Source organism: Tympanuchus pallidicinctus, unplaced genomic scaffold, assembly GCF_026119805.1.
Source record: "Tympanuchus pallidicinctus isolate F22 unplaced genomic scaffold, pur_lepc_1.0 scaffold29, whole genome shotgun sequence".
Taxonomy (NCBI): domain Eukaryota; kingdom Metazoa; phylum Chordata; class Aves; order Galliformes; family Phasianidae; genus Tympanuchus; species Tympanuchus pallidicinctus.
The window spans coordinates 6,646,724-6,667,907 of NW_026294746.1; the positions used below are offsets into that span (position 1 = coordinate 6,646,724).

Sequence of the window (21,184 nt, forward strand, 5' to 3'; positions counted from 1 at the left end):
TCTTCTCTGTTCTCCTCCAAAATGCATCCTGGCTCATTCCTGAAAGCCACCGTGTGCCTGTTTGGTTGGTGCTGCTCCTCAAGGCTTGTCTGTTGTTTAGGAGCTGTTCCGCAAGGTACGAAGCATCTTAAACAAGCTGACTCCCCAGATGTTCAATCAGCTTATGAAGCAAGTCACAGACCTGACGGTAGATACTGAAGAGAGGCTAAAAGGAGTCATCGACCTGGTCTTTGAGAAGGCTATTGATGAGCCGAGCTTCTCCGTGGCGTATGCAAACATGTGCAGGTGCCTCGTGACGGTAAGAGCTGCCCAAGGCCAGTGGGAATCATTCCTTGGGGAGAGCGCTCTGCGCCTTTTCCCCACGCACTGCTGGGCAGTAATAGAAGCATGGCAAGAGCAGATTGAATGTTAATTTGTGAACTTAAAGAATTTACATTGCGGGTTTCTTCCTCTGTTCATTGGCCATGCTTTGCTTGAAGTGGAGAGGACACCAAGCATTTTGCTGTGCCTGGCTGTGAGATGCTATGAATCACGTTTAGAAAAGTCTGTTTTCTCCCTCTCATTTGGAGAGGTGCAGAGCCAAGCTAGCTTTCAGATGCTGACTGTGGGACAAACAGCTCGTCCGCCCCCCGCGATGATTTTCATGGCGTGTCATGAAGGAGCATGGCCCCAAGGTCTTCGGTGTGCAATAGCAGTGCTTTTAAGCAGTGAGACTTTTTGAAGGATTTAGTGAATGGAAATGTAATCTGTCTCCAGGCAGAGGTGGAGTCAGCCAAATTTTGAGTGTGACTTTCCACATGGAATCTGAAACTGCTGAAAATCATGGCGTGGTGCTTAATGGTCACAGCCGTGCAAAGTTGCTCTGCCGAATACGAAGCCCATAATAAAATGTGATGGGTGGCTTGTGGCAGATCTCATTTGTGTGTGGACTTTACCTGTATTTCTGCTGATTTTTGCTTCCTCTTCCTGCAGCTGAAAGTGCCCATGGCAGACAAACCTGGGAGCACAGTGAATTTCCGCAAGTTGCTGTTAAATCGCTGCCAGAAGGAATTTGAAAAGGACAAGGCTGACGACGATGTCTTTGAAAAGAAACAGAAAGAGCTTGAAGCTGCTACCACTGTACGTGGAGTATTTCCCCACAGACACTCAGGAGAGCCCTCAGAAAAGGATCTCTTTTGAAGGCTGCGGCCAATTTGGGGGAAATATCAGAGTAGTTTCACTGTTGCTGTAGCTGAATGTAATAAATATTTGCCTCGATGAGTGTTTAGAGCAGCTGCTTTTTGGCTGTTAGGAGAAAAAGAGTAAACAGGAGCAACAGCAACTGTGAATGTAAAACTGGCTCTTTTGAAGAGTCCTGTGGTCTTTGAACATGCTTTTTAGAGCTGTTTTTGTGTTTTACAGCCAGAGGAGAAGACCCGGCTCCACGACGAGCTGGAAGAGGCCAAGGACAAAGCGCGGCGGAGATCCATTGGGAATATAAAATTCATCGGCGAGCTTTTCAAACTGAAAATGCTGACGGAAGCGATCATGCATGACTGTGTGGTAAAGCTGCTAAAAAACCACGATGAGGAGTCCCTCGAGTGCCTTTGCCGCTTGCTGACTACCATTGGCAAGGACTTGGACTTTGAGAAAGCAAAGGTAGGGCAGGGCCAGGAGCAAGAGATGAGGCTGTATGGGCAGGGGTGGAAAAAATGGGTGTGGGGTGTTTTTGTTCAAGGGTCTTTTTTTCCTCTGGGTTTTTTTTGTACGGCACGAGGAGATCATCTGCTCCTCTGTGCACGTTTCGTCACCGCCTGGCCTTGCTGCTGCTTCCTGCCCCTGGCTCATAGATTCTGTGCCATTTGCAAAGCTCATTTCCAGTTGCAACTTGTTCCCAAGCATTTAATCCAAGTTCACATTCTTAAAGTGCTCAGTGTGTGCTGTGGGTTCCTAAAACATTGTTGTTTCTGAAACATGAAACTGGTCTCATTTCCATGGAGGGTTTATAGAAATCTACCATTAAATGTATTGTTTTGGGTTGCATTTAAAAAAAACCCTTGCGAGCTGCCCAAACCCCCAGACCTGAAACTTGGCAGGTGCGTTCATTCTGTGTCCTCATCTCCAGCTGTGCTGAAATGAAGCGGCTGTTTTGCAACTACACTGCTCCAGTGTCCTCCTGCTGACTCTCCAGCAAATGTATGTGTAACTGGGAGCATCGTGCACTCCGTGAGCTCTTATTGGCACAGGCATCTGCTTCTCCTTTGCTAAAGTTTGGGATGAAAAAGCACTGAAGGCTTTTGCCAGAAATCAGTCAGACTCAGCCCTGGAAATGAACAGAGCTAATTGCTTTCAGCTGCTCTGCAGAGGGAGGAATGCTCTTACAGTGAGATTGCAGGGATCGCAGCGAGTCAGTCCTGATCCTCACAGGGACTCCTTGGAGAAGCAGTTTCCCAAACTGCCGTGTGGGGCATGGCCTGAAGTTGTGTAGTTTGCTGCTCATCCCCCAGACTGAATACCCTGCATCATGAAATCGTGTGTGCGCTGTTGGTGCAGCTTTGAAAGGGCCAAAAAGAGAGATTTAAAACTCCACGTGCTTTGGGAAAAAAACAGGGTCTGACTTCTGAGCAGAAGCTGAGGTCATGCTGAATGAATCCTGGACACTCTTTCAGCCTTTGTTAGCATGGAAATGGCGTCACGGCGGCCTCGGTGTGCAGCCCCTGCGTCCTGTCCTTGTGGTTGTTCTTCCTACAGGATTGAGTGAGAATTCTAGTACTCACATTCTAGTTTATGTAGGTGTGAGGAAAAGGACTTAGCAGGTTCTTAACGAGGGGAAGGAGAAACATTTTATAAAACTGCCAGGCCAAATCTAGACCTAGTGAAGGCTTTGCAGTGACACCACTTTGTTTTAGTGAAGATTTGGCTTCTTTGCTTCATGACTTTCTGAAGGAAGAGCCATAAGATGGAATGTATGGTATGATGTTGGATTTGGAACTACAGTTCCGCCTGTGAAACAGCTTCATGTTGTGCATCTGCTCCCTCTTTTGCCTTCTGACCCAGACTGGGACAGGTTGGGGAGGTGAAGCAGCAGAACAGTGCAGGAGTTTTGTGCCCAAGCGCACCCCAAGAAGGCCAGGTCCCAGCTGTGCTGCTGGCACAGAGGTGCTGCAATCCAGAACCCACTGCCTCCCCACAGAGGGAGTGTTTTTATTTTCTTCCAGAATACACTGATGATGTTTCTCTTGTGTAGCCTCGCATGGACCAGTATTTTAATCAGATGGAGAAGATTGTGAAAGAGAGGAAAACGTCTTCAAGGATTCGGTTCATGCTGCAGGATGTGATAGACCTAAGGCTGGTAGGTACCAACCCAGCAAGTAACAGAGCACGTTCCCTTCCTGGCACTGCCCTCACAGGAGGTCAGGCAGTGCAGTATTGACAGGGTGAGATCTGGACCCCTTGTCATTCGGAAGTTTGGCAATGAGGATTTTCTTTTTTTGTCTCACTAAAGGGCAGGGCTGGCAGACAGCTGTGCTGCTTTACTAATGCTGGCTGTTCTGGTTCAGCTAACTAAGCTGCAGAAATGGCAAACTGGAGACCACTTGGTGAGGCGCGGTGTGAGCAGAGGATCTGCCCCCTTGCATTCAAGTGAGGGTTTTGAACAGAGCCCAAGTGTTAGACTGGGGCTCTCAGCAAAGAGGGCTTCTCAGCATAGGGTTCCTACAGCAGGTTGCTCAGGAGGGCATCCAGGTGAGTCTTGAATATCTTCAGAGAAGGAGATTCCACCACCTCTATGGGCAGCCTGTTCCAGGACTCTGTCACTTCTGTATGTTCATATTTTTTCCTTAGCCTTGGAGGAGGGGCTCCAATGAATGCTGCCAGTAGTAAGAGCAGAACCACAGCACCCTTCCTCTAGCCCATCTCTTTCTCTTCACATAGAAAGACTGGAAAACTGGAAATGTTCAAGGTGCTAGGGGTTAAAATGTATGGAATTCAGTCGTGCCTCCTCACAGTCAGGTCTTCACTGCAGCCTTCAACCCTATAGATACGTTACAGCCAATGTGCTGAAGCGTGCAGTTCTACCTTGGTGCTGGGATAGCCATGTCAGCAGCATGACCCAACTGCAATCTCTTGCAGCTCAGCCTCACTGACACAGCACAAGGTTTAGGGAGCTTTAGGCCTCCTTCAGTGTGCTCAAAGTAACCCATTTATGATGCTCCGCTCCAAGAAATGTCACGAGCACCTTTGTTTCTCTCTCAGTGCAACTGGGTTTCACGGAGAGCAGACCAAGGCCCGAAGACCATTGAGCAGATTCATAAAGAAGCCAAGATAGAAGAGCAGGAAGAACAGAGGAAGGTCCAACAACTCATGACCAAAGAGAAGAGGAGACCAGGTAAAATGAAAGTCAGGTTTCTCTCTTCAGTCATTTCAGATCCAGTGACCATGGTCAGAATCCTGTAGGAGTCTTTTTTTTGCCAAAATGCAAAGAGCAAAGGGATTTGGGGCCATGTCATGGCTGGGGCTGGAAGAGGAGCAGGTGCACCATGGATTGGCCATGTTTTGCTCAACTCCCTTGGTGAAAGATAAACATTGCAGGCTAATAGTGCTTGGGTTTCATGTTCATGCAAGCCATACCTGAAATCTGTGCTAACAGCTTCCTATCCAGGAGCCAGATTTGCCGTCCATTTTTGTTTTCAGCAGCATTTAATTTCAAGAGAACAGCATCGGATTTCAAGAGTAACCATGTTGTCTTTCGCAGTTAAAGTTGTGAGGTGTTAACTCTGCGTGAGAAAGTGTTCTAGCATCACCTTCAATGGCTACCAGCCCTCGGAGTTGACACTACCTGAAGATGAATGTAAAGTAACTGATGCTTTTAGAGGCACAGGACCAGAGCAGGCAAACCTGCTTGGTTTCTGAGGCATTGTGGTACCTCTGTGAAAACAGAGCATGAAGAAAATGCACACAGACTTTGTTTCCATTAGCCTGAAATTGTTGTCTGTAGAAGGTAGGGAACTGTTGGAATGGTTCTGCACTTCAACTGTCTCTGGCACTGCTGAAATCTGTGCAATGAGTGCAGGCTTTGGTTAGCCACGGCATGTCTTCTCTCCTTTGTTGAGCTTGTTAACACACAGTATGTGCAGCTGTACTGAAGCAGAATGAGAGCAAACTGAGAAATTGTTCTGTAAACAGGAACCTGACTTGAAAAATACTCTTTTGTTGTTTTTTTTTTTTAAAAAAATGTTAAGACTGTTTTTTAACAGTAGCGAGGCAGATTTAGATGTCATGTTAATCCAGAGGGATGTTCTGAAGGAGGTGATTTCTGCACAGAACTGCAGTCAGGCTCAGCAGAAACGTGCCATCTTCTTTATCTCCTCCTCCTGAACTGGGAGATGATCACCCACCGTCCCTTGGGGCACCATGGGGCCAGAGACGAGCTGAAGGCGGGGTGTTTGTTGTCTGCAGGTGTCCAGCGAGTGGATGAAGGCGGATGGAACACTGTGCAGGGGACAAAGAACAGCAGAGTGCTGGACCCTACCAAGTTCCTTAAAATCACCAAGGTGGGTGACAGCATGGGGCTCATTCAGAGCAACAAGGTGCCAAGTCTCACCTGGTTGCATCTGTCTGTCTCACCAAGCAGAATTCTGACATAAGTGGGCATTTCCCAGATGTTCCTGTGCTCTGTGCCTGAGTTTTGCTCTCAGTGTCCAGATATTCAGAGAACAGCAAAGCAGAACCTGACAGACTGCAGTCGTTCTGCAGATGAAGCTCAGTTTGTTTCTTGTGGAAGTCATAAAACAACCTTCAGAACTTAATTCACGAGAGAGATTCAGCCCGCTTTTGTCTGGGCTTACAGCTCACCTGGGAAAAGTCCTTTTGCTCTGTTTAATGCAAGTGCAGTACAAATAGACCAAGGTCCACAGCTGCTGCATTGTTGGAAGGTGCAAAGAGTTTGCACAAAGAGAACTTCAGGATCACAACCTCTCATCAGTAAGTTCACCTACTGAGCACTGTAAAATCAATGTTCTCGTCAAACTCTGCTGTTCCCTCCAAATTCTACAGCCCCTTACCCTTTGAATCCTATTACTGTGCAGATTCACCCCAGGGCCATTGCTGGTACATGGAGTGGACTGTAGAGCAGTTTTACTTGTCGTAACAAACCAAATGTTTCCCAGAACTGATATATGGTACTTTTTCCTCCTTGAGGAATTAAGTAATTTTTAATGAAATAAAGCTCGTGGTCATGATGAATGTCTTTCACTGACACTTTGGATGAGGCTGCTTGTAGTGACCTTTGTTGGTTGCGTCCTCTGTTCTTGGCTAGAGATGAGTCTTCCAAAATTTAAGTGCGCTAGTATTCACAAGGTGGACACTTTCACCACAACGTAAATACTCCGTTTTATAAAGAAGCAAATTGTTCCCCTGTAACCATATGTCCTGATGTGTTTTTTTTACAGCCCACAATAGATGAGAAGATTCAGCTTGTGCCTAAAGCCCAGTTGGGCAGCTGGGGAAAGGGCAGCAGTGGTGGAGCAAAGGCAAGCGAGATGGGTAAGCAGGGACACATCCTCACCCTCTGCGTTGCTACCAGCTGTCAGAGAACACCTTCAGATTCACAGAATGGTTGGGTTGAAGGGGAACTTAAAGATCATCTAGTTCCAACCCCTGCCATGGGCTGCCTGCACCCCACCAGCTCAGGCTGCCCAGGGCCCCATCCCACTTGGCCTTGTGCACCTCCAAGGATGGGGCATGCATACTGCTATGGGCAGCAGTGCCAGGGCCTCACCGCCCTCTGAGTGGAGAATTTCCCCCTGACATCTGACCTAAATCCCCCCTCTTTTATTTGCAAACTTTCTCCCTTGTCCTGTCGTCATTCTTGCCAGGAGCAAATTTGGTGGGAGCAGACAAAAGCACTCCCTGCACTGTGGTGTATTGCAGTGCACATGACCGTGAACCCCCTCAGGAGGACCGTCCATGGTTTGAAGTGGGATTCAGATGTCATAGAATCTTAGTATCATAGAATCACCAAGATTGGAAAAGACCTCCAAGATCATACAGTCCAACCACGCACCTCCCACCAGTATTTTACCACTAAACCGTCCCTCACTGTGACATCTAAACATTTTTTGAGTATTTCTGAAACGCTTCCAGGGATGGTGCTTCAGCTGCCTCCCAGCAGCCCATCCCAGCACCTCTCCACTCCTTCACAGAGGATTTTTTCCTGACGTCCAACTTGAACATCGCCTGGTGTAACTCGAGGCCATTGCCTCTCATCCTGTCACTAATTAGGTGAGAGCAGATGCCGACCCCACCTCACCACAAGCTCCTTTCTGGAGTTGTAGAGAGTGATGAGATTCCCCTGAGCCTCCTCTTCTCCAGACTCACCCATCCCAGCTCCCGCTCCCCACAGGGCTGTGCATCGCATCCCTCACCGCTCCATTCCCTCAGCTGCAGTACTGGCTGTGACCGGCTGCCAGCTGGATGTGACTCCGTTCACCACCACTCCCCGTGCCCTCAGACAGTTCTTTACCAGCAAGGAGTGCACCTGTCCCAGCCGTGGGCTGCAGCTTCCCCAGCACAGTGCTGTGGGTGGCAGTCGGGAGCTTTGCTGAACTCTAGGTAGACTTCATCAGCAGCCTTTCTCTCCTCTACCAGGCGGGTCACTGCACCGCAGGAGGTTGCTCAGGCAGGACCTGCCTCCCCAAACCCACATTGTGCAGCTCAGTCCCCCAGCTGTCCCACAAGTGCCGTGTGACCTCCCTCAAGATAACTATTGAGCTCTGAAGAGGAAAACTGCAGGAGGTGCTGCAGTCGGGTCTGATGCTGAATGATGCAAGGGAGGTGTTCACAGGGACTCTGAGCTGACACAGCTCAGGGCGTCGTGCTGATCCTGTCACAACAGGAGTTTCTTGCAGCCTCTCCTCTCGTGCAGCTGCAGAGCCGGGGAGAAACTGGTGACATAGTGGGTTAGCACCTGTGCCCCTCTGAGTGCACAGTGCTGCTTGTGGCAGACAGCACAACCTCCTTGCTTCTCACCCTGAGAGAGGAGTCTCTCCTATGGCTTTATTTATTTGTTTCTTTAGGGTGGGAGTGTTGATTTGGGGTGTTTTCTAAACAATCAGATGGAGAAGGCTCCACCAGCACTATGAGCAGTAAGCAGCTGTGTCCCTCTGCTTTGCCTCCAAAGGCAAAGGATGAGTGGAGCAGGAGCAGCCTTTTCCCACTGATTCCCTCCCCATCACTCTGAAAACAGCAACTGCTTAAATGCCTGTGTGATGTGAGGTGTTGGCAGCTACTGACCTTGCCGTTCCTCTTCTCTGTGTTGTCTTTGTGGTCTCCCAGACTCCCTACGACCAAGTGCCACTAGTTTGAACAGATTTTCTGCACTGCAGCCTCCAGTCTCATCTGTATCTGCCTCATCTGCATCCTCAGAACTAGATTCTCGCAGGGCCTTAACAAGGTAAGGTTTGCCCTGCCAGTGAGTTTTCCCTTCTGCTCTCTGTATGCTTGCTCTTTCACTTGCTGCTCTAGTTTCTGGAAGAATGAAAACAATGAGAATTTCATGGAGCTTCCAGGAACAGCAGGATCATTTTTCCCCATGTGTACTTTGAGCTGACTTAAAATGCATCTTTCATAGTATTATATGAGAGGCAAGTGGTATTCAATTTTAAAGGCATTATGAATGTTTCAGCTTCCATTTTGCAGTCAGCCTTTCTAAAGGACACCGTGTGAGCGCTTCGCAACGCATTCAGGGATGTTCAGATGAAAACAGGAGTTGAACGCAGTGCTCATGTGTTCAGCCAGGTCACCGGATTTGTTGATCCAACAAACGTGCTTGAAGCCCTGCCCAAATGTGGCAAGGCTCTTAGAGCTCTCTGGCTGTCCCTGGCCCCTTCCCATGTGACCAGGCCTCTGCCTCATGCATCCACGAGGCCATGCAGTTCTCACACACCTGATCGCACCAGGACTGCAGCCACTCCAGCCTGTAGCATGGAATATGAATTAATCCTTAGTAATTTGCTTCCTTGGGACACACTTTGTAAATGTGTGGAGTCATTAGTTCTTCCTTGCAGTACACACCAGCTAGCATGCTGTTGTATTGATTCCTTGCTCGCATTCCCTCCTCCGTCACATGCAGCTCTCATCACCTGGAGGCTGTTCCATTTTGGCTCTGTTTGAGGTTCTTTTTCAATAAATGGGTAGAAATGCACCACTGCCTTACAGTGAAACAGTGCCTTTACATCACAGACTTCACCACTGCACATTTTAAATGGGTGCTGTAATGACTTCAGTCATTACATTCACGCTTTTCTGCGTGTTCTCTGGCTCTGCCTGCCCGCTCCATGTGCTGGTTGTGTTTGTGTGTCTCTGAGACTTGTGATTATAATCAGTGGAGCTACAGCTGTGAGAAGTTGAGACAGCAGTCCTGCTGGGCTGAGGATCTGTCATTACCAGGACTGCGAGCTGGGGTTACTCTTACTGTGCTTTCAAGTGCATGTGGTTTTGTTCTGCAGTCGCGGGAGCACAGGCAGGGAGAAGAACGATAAACCTCTCCCACCTTCCCTGTCCCGCCCCAACACCTTCCTCCGGGGCAGCAGCAGTAAGGAGCTGCTGCTCGACAATCAGGCACAGGAGGAGCAGAGGAGAGAGATGCTGGAGACGGTGAAGCAGCTGACAGGCGGCATGGAGATGGACAGGAACAGCGCAGAGGCAGAGAGGAGCAAAGCCAAGGAGTCTGGTAAGCAGCTTTTCCGTACTCAGGGAACCTTGCTGGATGCATGGAAAGGCTCACCGGAGAATTCATAGGTAGAAGGGACAGGGGTCTGTGCTGTGGTGTGAATATTTGGCCCACAGAGACGTGCTGTCGAGCTGTGATAGCTGAGAACCTCCCAGAGGTTTGTAACACAACTGGTATCTACAGGTTTTAGTGTCGTCTTCTGCCACCAGCTCCTCTTTGTGTTTCCTCGGAGCGGAAGGCTGCAGGGAGCAACAAAGCGTGAGCACGTGGCGTTGTCCTTCCTGCTGGTGTCCTGTTGCTGTTGCCACCTGTTCCTGGGAGACAGGTCCCCAAAATCAGCATCAAGGAGCATCTCAGTGTATCTTGTCTCCTGTGATTGGGCGCATTGGCAAAGCTCGAGCAGAATCAGCGTATGGCGCGTTGTGTGCTTGGAGGGACCTCTTTTTTTGCCTTGGCGTTGGTTGGTTGTTCATCCCCAGCCGGTTACAGAATTGGCACAACTGGAGGATGTAACCAAGCACAGGTCCAGCCCACAGGCATTCCCTTGGGTGTGGGCTTCTCTCCAGGCCGGAGCAGAGGAGGGAACTGGTTGTTCCCAAGGCAGAATCCCCAGATGGAGCTTTTAGCTCTGCTCATTGCCAGCCCTGGTTCCACGCAGGGCCCAGTGCAGCGTGGTGTTAGCACCACCGGGTCGACCTGTCGCTGTGTCAGAGCTGCAGCTCCCACTTTTGGATCTTGATTTGCTAGCGAGGATGTATTGAGGACATTTAAGACAGCATTCCCTGTGGATATAGCTTTTGCAATAAGTTATGGAAAAGTAAGTACTGGGTTTTGCTTCTTGCATGCAAAGCATCCAGAAACTGCTATTGCAGTAGGAATTGCGAGGAGTACATCTTTGCCCCCGCAGCACCACACACACCCCGCTCTGGAAGGTCTGAGGGTTTGTGGGTGTTACTCACAGTATGTTTTGAAGGTACAGCATACCCTCAGAACTGCTGTAACAGCTCAAAGTTTAATTATTTAATGCAGGTAGAGAGTGCTTTGGGGTGCTGCGTCCCACATCACTACATATTTTCCTTGCAGAAAGGTAGAGGGGAGAATGTAACCAAGGAGGAGGTGACGCGTGCCGGATGGGGAGCCAGGAAGCTCGCCCTGCACAGCCCTCACATTCCTGCTTGCAAACCATCTTTGTTTCGGTCATCACAGTGAAGATTGCTGTGATTGTGGCTGGCCAGCCAGCAGAGTTGGCTCTGTGACTTCTGTTTTCAAACTGTCATCTTTGGAAACGATTCTGATTTTCCTTTCCCAAATGCTGTTTCTCTGCTTTCACCAGCCAAGCCAGAAGCTCCCCCAGCCCCAGTTCAAGAGAAGCCTTCTTTATCAGAAGAGGAAATTGAGAGAAAATGCAAATCTATCGTTGATGAGTTCTTGCATATTAATGATTTTAAGGTGAGCAACGTGAGATCCTTGCTTAGCAGAAAGGTCTCCTGCTGTGGGGCCTCAGGATGCTTCTCCGTGGAACCAGTGGTACCCAGTTCTCCCAGAGGTCACAGGAGCAGTGGGACCTTGTGAGGTTTGGGTGGCAGCAGCTCCATGGATGTTTTCTGCCATACTTGAAGCAGGGAAGGTGGGCCAGTGTGTGTGTGGTAAGCAGCAAGATGTGTGTGTATCTGTCACAAATCACTGAGCAGCTCCATTATACGGCAATTTTGGAAGCAGAAGAGCTAGTGGGAAAATGAACTGAGGTTTTCATTTAGTTATCAAAGCATTTGCTGCTCTGATCTGGAGGCAGATAAAGCAATACTAAATATTGAATGAACCACTCCAGAGTATTTTTAATAAACATTGGAGATTACTGAGCAGCTGTCATCACTTCCTGGTTAAAGGTAACAATTTTGTTTCCCATGTAAATGGATTTTGAGCCTGTCCAGGGAGTTTGTAGGAATGGGGAACATTTGCTGCAGAGCTGATTGGTTTGATCTTTTGCTGAAATAAAATTTAAAAACATGCAAAGTTTGAAATGACAGTGCAAGGGATATTCCTAGCTTGGCAGCCTTAAAACAGAACTGATGTTTGCATTTCGTAGTGTTTCTAATTAAAATCAGAAAGAATCTTTATGATGGTTTGTTTGGGATTCACGCTGTTCAGAAGTACATCAGACTGATGCAGCTTGTTTGCAGTTACTTGATAACTTTGGATTTTCAGCACCCTTCAAATATGGTGACAAAGTTTCTGACAAATGCAGCTTTGTCTCACATTAATAGGCCAGCTCTTGTGCTAACGGAGCACTTGGCTAAGCAATAGAGCTATGGCAGTCTATATTTAAGAGTGTTTTATTTGCATAGGTTGCAAAATACACATGCTAGAAAGTAAAAGCTTTATACAGAGGAAATTTCCCTCTTAACGTTACCCATGTTTTCTGCTTTTTTGTACAGTGTGTTACTGTAACGTAGGCATTTCTGTTCAGCCAGCCCAGTTAGTAGTGAAGCTAACCTGATGTCCTGTTTTGGACTTGGCTTGATATGTTGTAGAACGGTAGGGATTTGGGTGACATGCAGAACGACCTCTGTCCCTAAGCATAGCTGCCAAGCAGTGCCCTGGAGCATGAGTGTGTATTCAAAGTTCTGCTGCTCGCACGGTGTAATTTTGATCCTTTTTTGATTCCTGACTGCCATTTCAGTGGTGATTTGTGAAGAGTTCCACAGCCCGGTTTGGCTTTGCTGTGTGTTTATGTCTAAAGCAGAACTGAAAGGCAGCGATGTCCTGAGACCCCGTGCCACGTGTTGCACAGCACACCCTGCTCTGGCAGCACAGACCTCCTGCACCGCTTGTTGTTTCGTGTTGGCACCTTTTGATGTTTGCAGTTGAGGCAGATGACCCTGCGTGTCGTTAAAACAGGAGGCGATGCAGTGCGTGGAGGAGCTGAGCGCCCAGAGCCTGCTGCCTGTGTTTGTGCGAGTGGGAGTGGAGTCAACGCTGGAGAGGAGTCAGATCACCAGGGATCACATGGGCCAGTTATTACATCAGTTGGTGCAGTCAGGAAAGCTGAGCAAGCAGGATTTCTTCAAGGGGTTTGTATTCTGCACATAGAAACCGATGCTTTTCCTGCGTGTTCAGTGCAGCTGAGCACTGTTTGTGTTGGAGAGAATGATTTCTCACTTTGCATTGGCATCCTACCCTCACCACACGTCCTTTTGGGAGCAGCATTTCCACCTGGGTGTGCTTACAAGTAATACAGATATTTTAGCGCATTTTTAGTCATTTCAGATGCTTTTAGTGAATGTAAATATTTTTGTATTTAAGTATTTATTTCTAATACATAGGTGTACGTTTAAATGCGCATGTTCAGATTTCTGCTTGGCACTGTGCTTGTCACTGTTTGCCTTTTGGCGAGCCATCGAATGTGCACAAAAGGGGAGGAGGAAGATAAAAACTTGATGTGACGTTGGTGCCTGCCCAGATACGGTATCAGAGAGAACAGACTTTCCTCAGTTAACTCTGCTTCAGGCCACCAGCTCCTTTTATCTCCCAGATGATAACTGCCTCTGGAGCTGGTGTTCCCAGCCTGGATTTGAATGTTATCCAGTCGCGAAAGGATCGGTGTTCCCGGAGCTTCCCGGGTGCCAACTTGTCCTTGGTAAGATTTAGAGCAGGATGGTTGAAATGGAAAACCGTGACAAGCAGCTGGAGAACAGGTAGATGAAATAACTCTCTCAGATGCTACATTTCTATGTATTTAGCCCTGTCTTGCTGCTTTGCTTTGAATCACATCTCATCATGGTGCTGACAGCAGCAGCAGTGTTCCCCCTGCAGTCATGTCTGGCAGTGAATTTTGTCATGATGAAATCGAGTGGCTCAGAGGAGAAGTTGAGGCAGCCTCAGTTCAAACCACATGGAGCAGCAATAAGAAAATACGTGCACAGGGAGCCCGCATCCATGTCCACGCATCACTGATGGCTGAGATGTCTGCAGTGATGCATCCCTGCAATGCACTGTGATAAGAGCCGTTCCTGCGCTTCCTCGGGCGCAGAGAAGCAGTTGTGATGCCAAGTAACCCGGGATCGTGTTGAAATGGTGGGGTTGTGGTTTGGAAACAGCACCGACAGAGCACAGCAGCTCCTGAGGATGATGAAAAGGCAGCTGCCCTTTGAGGTTTCCAGTGGGCACCTGAGAAGAACACTGAAAACCACTACACTGATTGCTGCACAAGTTACTGTGTAATTAGGGGTTGTGGGGTGAGTAGTGGTCATAGCACAGGTCTGGAGAGATACCACAGGAAACCAGCTGCTGGCCCAAGTGCTTGAACAAACCAGAGCTGAATAGTGGCAGAGGACATGAGGAACAGAGCAAAGGGGACAGCCTCTGCTTAGAAGTTGAACTCCAGAATCTTACAGCTTTTAAGAGAGAAGTGAACCATGATCAAAATAGGCAGGAAAGCAGAAAAATGATCGTCTTGATCCTGATAGGAGTATCAGGCTTGGAAAGTGAAGCCACCCACCGAGCTTTTATCGGGAAAGAGAGTTTTGAGCTATGCTGGAAATTGTATCCAGAGCTGGGGAACAGTTTTGTAATAGCCTGCTACGTTTTCTGTTCTGGATGTCCATTCTTCAGCAGGTCTGAGCAAATAGCTTGTGAGGGAAGAAGCCAGCCCCTTATCCTTATGTAAATGCCTGGGTTTTTTAAGAAGGCTCAATTTATTTGAACTTGTAAATGTAAAAAGTACTTCTGTTTGTGAAATTTTGCATGTTCCTGGGATATAAAAACTGCTGTCCATGGAGCTTTTCTGGATGCAGCATCCCTAGCTGCTGGTTTTACACAAGGCAATGCTCTTTCCACATTACTGCCTGAAGAAATCGGCCCCTGGCAGATTCAAAGCATTTGCAAGCATAAGATGTCAGATGTGTTCCTTGTGATGTTTGTGGTTTGCCTTTAACAGAGGGTTTTTTAAATGCAGGTTTACTTTGCAGGAAAAATCTCAGTTTGAGTTGTATTTAATGCCCGACGTTTTTCTTTTCTTTTAAAGGTTTTCAGATACCTTGGAGATGGCAGATGACATGGCCATAGATATACCCCATATATGGCTGTACCTAGCTGAGCTGGTGACCCCCATGTTAAAAGAAGGAGGAATCTCTATGAGAGAACTTATACAGTAAGCAGTGCTGCTCTTTTTCAGTGACAGCCGAGCTTCAGCTGTCTGCCTGCTGTGCCACAGCACGGTTCTTACTGGCAGATAGAAAACTGACCACGTTAGAGGTGCACCTTTGCCTATTGGTTGCTGCATATCCTTTGGGATTGAGGATTTGCACCAAAAGCTGGGGTGGGGAGCTTGCTGCTCTTCAGTCGCGGTTCAGGGGTGAAAGTTTTATCTGTAAATGGATTTCGGTCTTGTTTACTCTGGCTGGCCTAGCAGCTACCCCGTGCTGCAGTCAGTGCCATTCAGAAGCGCGCTGATGCTCTGAGAATTAGATTTGGAGAGAGCGAGCTGCCGCGCCGGTGTCTTTGTGTCTCACAGCGCAGTGACAGCGGCCTGGGCAGTGCCTGAAACACCGGCACAAACCTGGCTGGCAGGGCTGGAAACTGCTCCCAGGACCAGAGTTCCTATGCTTTGTACACTTCATTATATATTTGGAGATTAATTAGAAGTCAGTTGAATGGTTCCCTTCTTAAGTAAGTAGTATTGAGACAATCATGACTGTTTTTTCCTCAAAAGCTCTTATCCTGTAGGGTCCTGCTACCCAAATGCAGCACCTCATAAAAGTTGAATGGATACGATCTCGAGCAGAAATGAAGAAAGTATTTGTAATTAGCCCTGTTGTGGCAAGCACACTTGCATCAACAAAGTCTGTTTTATCAGCTGTGCTAGCTAGATGAGATCCTGTATTCCTGGCATAGGCTACAGCTTTTGTCCTGCTTCCGTTTGATCATGTCCCTTGCCTTGCATTGCAGACTTGGAGCAATGTTAGATGAGCATTTAACTGTCTTCAGGGAAAAAAAAAAAAAAAAGATTATAAGCAAATATACCTGTTTTTCTCTTGTTCTAGAGAATTTAGCAAACCTTTACTTCCTGTGGGAAGAGCCGGGGTCTTGCTTGCTGAAATCTTGCACCTTCTATGCAAACAAATGGTAAGTGTCCAGGAGCACCGTTCCTATGAGCTGGAGGCAGCAAGTATGTCAGTGCATGAAACCACTGCTCACGTTTCCCACTTGGAGATACTTAGGGATGGGCAGCCACTCCAGATAACCTAGGAAAACTTGCTTCTTCATCCCCAGTTTCAAACCAAGCCTTGTGAGGTTCCAAAAAGTTGAGTTAACTTTTCTTTTCTCATCACTTTTCCCTTTTGCAGGTACCTTTGCACCTGGCTTCTTCCAGAAGCTAGAGTGCTGAAATACTGCAAGAGGGACATTCCCAAGGTATTTCTGGGCTGACCAGAAGCAGCAAGTGCCGGAAATCTTGCGAGAGAGCTGTTCTTGCAGACCGCAGAGGTTCTGAGAGTTCGGATAAGCTCCAGATGCCTCTCAGACTTCTGGGTGCTTATCCAAACTAAACCTGCCAACTCTTAAGACTCACCATCACTAGGGGTAGTGACACCTTTTCACCCTGTGACTTCTACAGCTCTCTTACACATTTCACAGTTGTGTGTCCAAACAGTTTGGTGGCTTCCCTATAACTGTCTCCATTTTTGTCTTTTTTTTTTTTTAATCCAGCTAAATATGCACTTTGAATAGTGTCTATTTGAAACTCTGTAAAATCCTTCACTTGCCTTTTTGGTTGTTTTTAAGCATGCATTTAAACAGGGGTGATTGTTCCTAGAGCATTTCAGGCTAGCAGTGCAAACAGTGACGTTTTATTGATGTCTTTTTGTCTTATGCTTATTTGGACAGTGATGGGGTTTTTTGTTTAGTTTGTTTCTGAATTTTGTTTTTTCTCCTCCATTCTGTGAGAGCTGCTCTGCTCTGGGGGCTGAAGGACGAGGTTGGGTTTCTATTTCTGTCACAGCTTTATAATTCTCTTGTCCAGGCCAGTGTGTGGACATGGTTATTTCAAGTCAGGCGTTTCCATGCAATAGCAGTCTTGTTGAATAGTCAGATCCTGATGAGTGGTAGCAGGAACTGCACACAATTAGCATTTAATAGTCTGTATTGTAAATTTAAGATTGTAATCTGCTTCGTAAATGGAAAATCAAGCTGCTTTTATCAGTATTTAACTTGGGCTGTGCAGTAATGTCCCGCGTGCAGGTGCAATGGGGTCAGTGATTTTGGAAAGCCTTGCAGTGAAAAGAGCTGATTGTGTTCCTGTCAGGATGATGCCCATGCCATGCTGGGCAGGCTACCAAAGGGTCAGCACAGCAGATGCTGCACGGTGTGTGCTGCAAAAGAGATTTTCCTCAACACTGGCAACAAATTCTCAAAATGGAACAGTTGGGTGCTATGTACAAATGGGAGCTTTGACCCGTGAGCAGAAAACAGCCATGTAAATACGAATGTTCTAGAAGTAGCTAATTTGCCAGCGCCAGGGCAGGGAGGCAATGTGTTACAGAGGAAGTTGCTGACAGAAGAATCATGCTTCTGTCTGCCAGCTCCGTCGTGGTCATGGGAAGCTGTGCCTTACTCAGGCATGTCCTTTCTCATAGGTAACCTCTGGCTGAAGCTGTTGCAAACCCCACGTGTCACGTTGTGCCTTGTTTATTACCCATCACCATGGCATCTGACCTCTTTACAAGTTACCTATACGTGTGGCAGGGTTGTGTATATGATTTCTCTTGCACGGGACTTCCAGACATTTTCACATTATTGCTAGGCATCTTGTTTGTAGCTGAATGGTTCTTTATTTCCCCTGACACAGCTGCACCACTCCAGCTTGTGTAAGCTCTCATGGTTGTCTCTCAAGTCTTTCAAATGGGCAAACTGTTTGTATTTTAGAGCCATAAGAAAGTGGGAGCCTTATGGAGGGAGACTGGCCTCAGCTGGAAGGACTACTTACCTGAAGGGGAGGATGTACATACCTTTCTCATGGAACAAGTGAGTGAACAGCAAGCCACTGCCTAATGGCTCTGTCGTGCTGATTTGTGTATTGCATTTGTTAATCTCCTTCCAATCCTGTTCTTAGGTGTAGTTGCTGTGGGATGAAGTGTCTCCAGCTCTGAAATGAGGTTATATGATTTCAGTGCCTCTTTCTGAAATGCCAGCAGGTCTGGCTTCTCTGTGATCCCAGGCAAGCATGTCCCACCAGCTGGCTTAGCCAGCAGATGTGTTTCTCCTAAAGAGGGGAATGAACTCAGAATGAGTTTTGAAGCAAGCAGGATAAGCTGTGCAGAAGGCTCAGAACAAATGGTAGCATGTATTCACTGGTCCCACCTTGCATCATGATCCCAGAGAGTTTCACAATAAAGAGGAACCAAGGCTGACAGAGGGCACCTTGCAGCTGGTGGTTGTGCTCCTATTGAAGTACCTGGAGGTCTTCCTCGGGAGCCCCAGGCGACCCACTGCCCTGCTTTCACACTTAAGAAGTGCTGTGCTGCAGGAAATGAAATGGATCACCAAAGCCTGGTGATGGATGGGGGCACTGCAGATCCTCTGTCATGTTTTGCAAGAATGGAGGCATTGGCTGCAGCTTTTTTGGGCAAATGCTGGCTCTGATAATTGCATTCCAGCTCCCTGTGGTTTTAGTTGAGCAGCACGGACTTTCTGTCGTGCAGGGCTGGAGTAGTTCTGGGATGCCTGGTTGTTTTTGCTGGTTAATGAAATTCCCACTTTTGTAAAATGCTCCATAGGGTTTGGAACAGAAGAAGATGTATAAATCATGGCAGTGTTAACTTTGCCATTGAAAGATGCAGAAAACACTGAAGTGTAGCCTGCTGCCTCAACTTGGCATAATTTGATGTAGAAAAGTTTATTTAACTCATTCTCATCATCACTTCTGATGTTGCAGAAGTTGGAGTTCACGGAGTCTGACTGTTCCAGTTCCCCAGAAGCACTTTCAGAGAAAGAACTCTCCGCAGAAGAGCTGAACAAGCAGCTAGAAAAACTCATTGTTGAGGACAAGGCGAATGATGAACAAATCTTTGACTGGGTAGAGGTACAAAGACTGTTTTCACCCTCCGGGCACACAGTTCATTAACTGCTTTTGTAAATATTTTCTCATCTAAAGGAGTATCTCTACAGTGTCTCAGGTCCTCTTACATTTATACAGTGCTAGGCCTGAGGTATCTGGAAGGAAAACTGCCAGGAGACAGCTTGTAAGATCAAGTGGCTGGCACAGAGTTGCTCTGTTTTGAGTTGTTGCTCTGTTTGTTCCACCGAGGTGGGAAACCGTCAGAGGCATTTACAGCTCTCACCTGTGTCTTTCTGACTATCTCAGGCACTGCCCTGTATACTCTGGCTGCATTATCTAAGGCCTATTTTGAATCTTATGCCTGAAACGATACTCAGCTCAATTCAGTTAGCTCTCTGCTTACAGCTAAGCCTTGGTCAGCTTCATTCCAGTTATTTCTGTTGCTGGAGGACTGGTATTGCTGGTGAGAAGTGGTATTTTCTGCGGCTGTTAGAGAGCAGAACGAAAGAAGCATGAAAATCTAAGGACACCCACAAGCTCTCTTTGTAGTGTTGGACAAGTTATACAGCCATTCTGTGAGCTTCTTCTGCAGAGCAAACAAGTCTCCTCCATGGAGCATTCTGTAAAATTTGTTTCAAAAGCACACAGCAGATGTATAAGGCTACTGTAAACAAGAGTTATTGGTTTTGGTTTTTTTAAGACATATGATGAGTTGTGAGAAGAATTGGTGCATTGATCACAGGAGAGCTCTTGTTGCATGTTGGTGTACCTGAGCTGTTTCCAATTGAATGGGAAAGTTGAGTTTTTGCACATGATTCTTTGCACTGGATTCTTACTGCAGCAGCTTTTGTTAAACTTCAGCTTCCTGCCAAATTCAGCAGTGGAATTTGGAAACAATTCCTCTTAAGCACTGGCATGTTTTTAACTGGTCCATTTACTCTTGATTTCAGGCTAATCTAGATGAAAGCCAGATGAGTTCACCTACATTCCTTAGAGCTTTAATGACAGCAGTCTGTAAAGCAGCTATTATAGGTGAGTAACTTGCAATGTAAACACCACACCAACTGGCCTTGCGAGAGTTAGTACATACTAATTTTTCAAGTTTATATCACTTTTTCTCCCCTCTGAAACTGCTTTTTATCATGGAAGATTTTTGAACCCTATTGAGTTCTGGTGTTCAAGGGCAGGACGTCCATTCCTCTGCAGTGGCCAGGCGCTTCCCTGCTTACGGTGTGCTCAGGCCCTGACACGGCCCAGCGACCGTGCGTGAGCAGACATTGCAGGTGACTCTGAGTAATGCCAGGTTGTTCATGGATTTTTCTAGGGAAGGTGGAAATGCTCTAGACATTACCGAGGTAATTAGCATTTCCACTCCTTTGTCAGCAAGCTTGCATGGGCACTCAACTATTGCAGATCACAGGATCACAGAAACACCAAGGTTGGAAAAGACCTACAGGATCATCCAGTCCAACCATCCACCCATCACCAGTAGTTCTCACTAAACCACGTCCCTCAACACGACATGCAAACGTTCCTTGAACATCTCCAGGGTCGGTGACTCCACCAGCTCCCTGTGCAGCCCATTCCAGTGCCTGACCACTCTTTCAGAAAATTAGTACTTCATAACCTGCAGCCTAAATCTCCCCTGGTGCAGCTTGAAGCCATTCCCTCTCGTCCTATCACTGTTACGTGAGCAAAGAGGCCAACCCCCAGCTCACCACAACCTCCCTTCAGGTAGTTACAGAGAGCAGTGAGGTCTCCCTGAGATTGCCATGTGTGAGTTGGAAACGTGGGTTTCAGAGCAAAAGCCAGCTTGTATCACTGTCTTGTTAATAGTTTTGTGTCCAAAGCGTGTTGTGTTTTCAGAAACCCATTTGTGTGGGTTTGAAGGTACAGCAGTTGCAGTGTATGGTTTGAAATGGAGGAGGCGGATTCCTAAGTCAGACACATGAGCCTCAGCCTCGCAGGGGTGCTCTGCAGACTGGTCAGTTCACGTTGTTTTCTTTAGTTTTACTCTTGGTGTCTGGTAAGGCAAAAAACTGTGCCTGTAAAGCACCCACTTCTGCTCCTAGCTGTAAGAATCAAGGCTCAGCAGAGAGAATGGGCTGCGCTTCACCTCCTGGCTGCAAGGCTGAGTGGAAAGGTACAGCCCAGCGCCTTTCTTCTACGAGAGCAGAACCTTTCTGATGCCACCTAGTGTTAGCGGGGAAATGATGCAAGATTTTATGACGGGTGTTGGAGAGTTAGGAATCTTTGCTGGGAGTGTATCAGAAACGTCTTCTGTTCTGCTTTTTGGCCTTGCTTCTAATAGAGGGTTTTTTCTTTTGTTTCCAAAAAATCACTGAATTGTGTTGTCTGATCTACTTATAAAGCTGCTAATGTATCTGTGTTGCTGACGGACTTCTAACGTGTATTTTTGCATG

General features: G+C 47.3%; 1 protein-coding gene across 6 annotated transcripts in view; it reads left to right on the plus strand.

Annotated features, from left to right (window-relative positions):
• Positions 1–21,184, plus strand: part of EIF4G3 (eukaryotic translation initiation factor 4 gamma 3) — a 92,152-nt gene that overhangs the window by 69,260 nt on the left and 1,708 nt on the right. For all 6 annotated transcript variants that reach the window (XM_052691698.1, XM_052691696.1, XM_052691697.1 and 3 more), the window contains 16 exons: positions 101–298; positions 973–1,119; positions 1,402–1,638; positions 3,227–3,331; positions 4,234–4,366; positions 5,437–5,531; positions 6,429–6,522; positions 8,314–8,431; positions 9,486–9,709; positions 11,043–11,158; positions 12,608–12,780; positions 14,733–14,858; positions 15,751–15,832; positions 17,630–17,728; positions 18,639–18,785; positions 19,712–19,793. In XM_052691698.1, the coding sequence (XP_052547658.1) occupies positions 101–298; positions 973–1,119; positions 1,402–1,638; positions 3,227–3,331; positions 4,234–4,366; positions 5,437–5,531; positions 6,429–6,522; positions 8,314–8,431; positions 9,486–9,709; positions 11,043–11,158; positions 12,608–12,780; positions 14,733–14,858; positions 15,751–15,832; positions 17,630–17,728; positions 18,639–18,785; positions 19,712–19,793 (2,176 nt within the window). The remainder of the gene's footprint in view (positions 1–100; positions 299–972; positions 1,120–1,401; positions 1,639–3,226; positions 3,332–4,233; positions 4,367–5,436; positions 5,532–6,428; positions 6,523–8,313; positions 8,432–9,485; positions 9,710–11,042; positions 11,159–12,607; positions 12,781–14,732; positions 14,859–15,750; positions 15,833–17,629; positions 17,729–18,638; positions 18,786–19,711; positions 19,794–21,184) is intronic.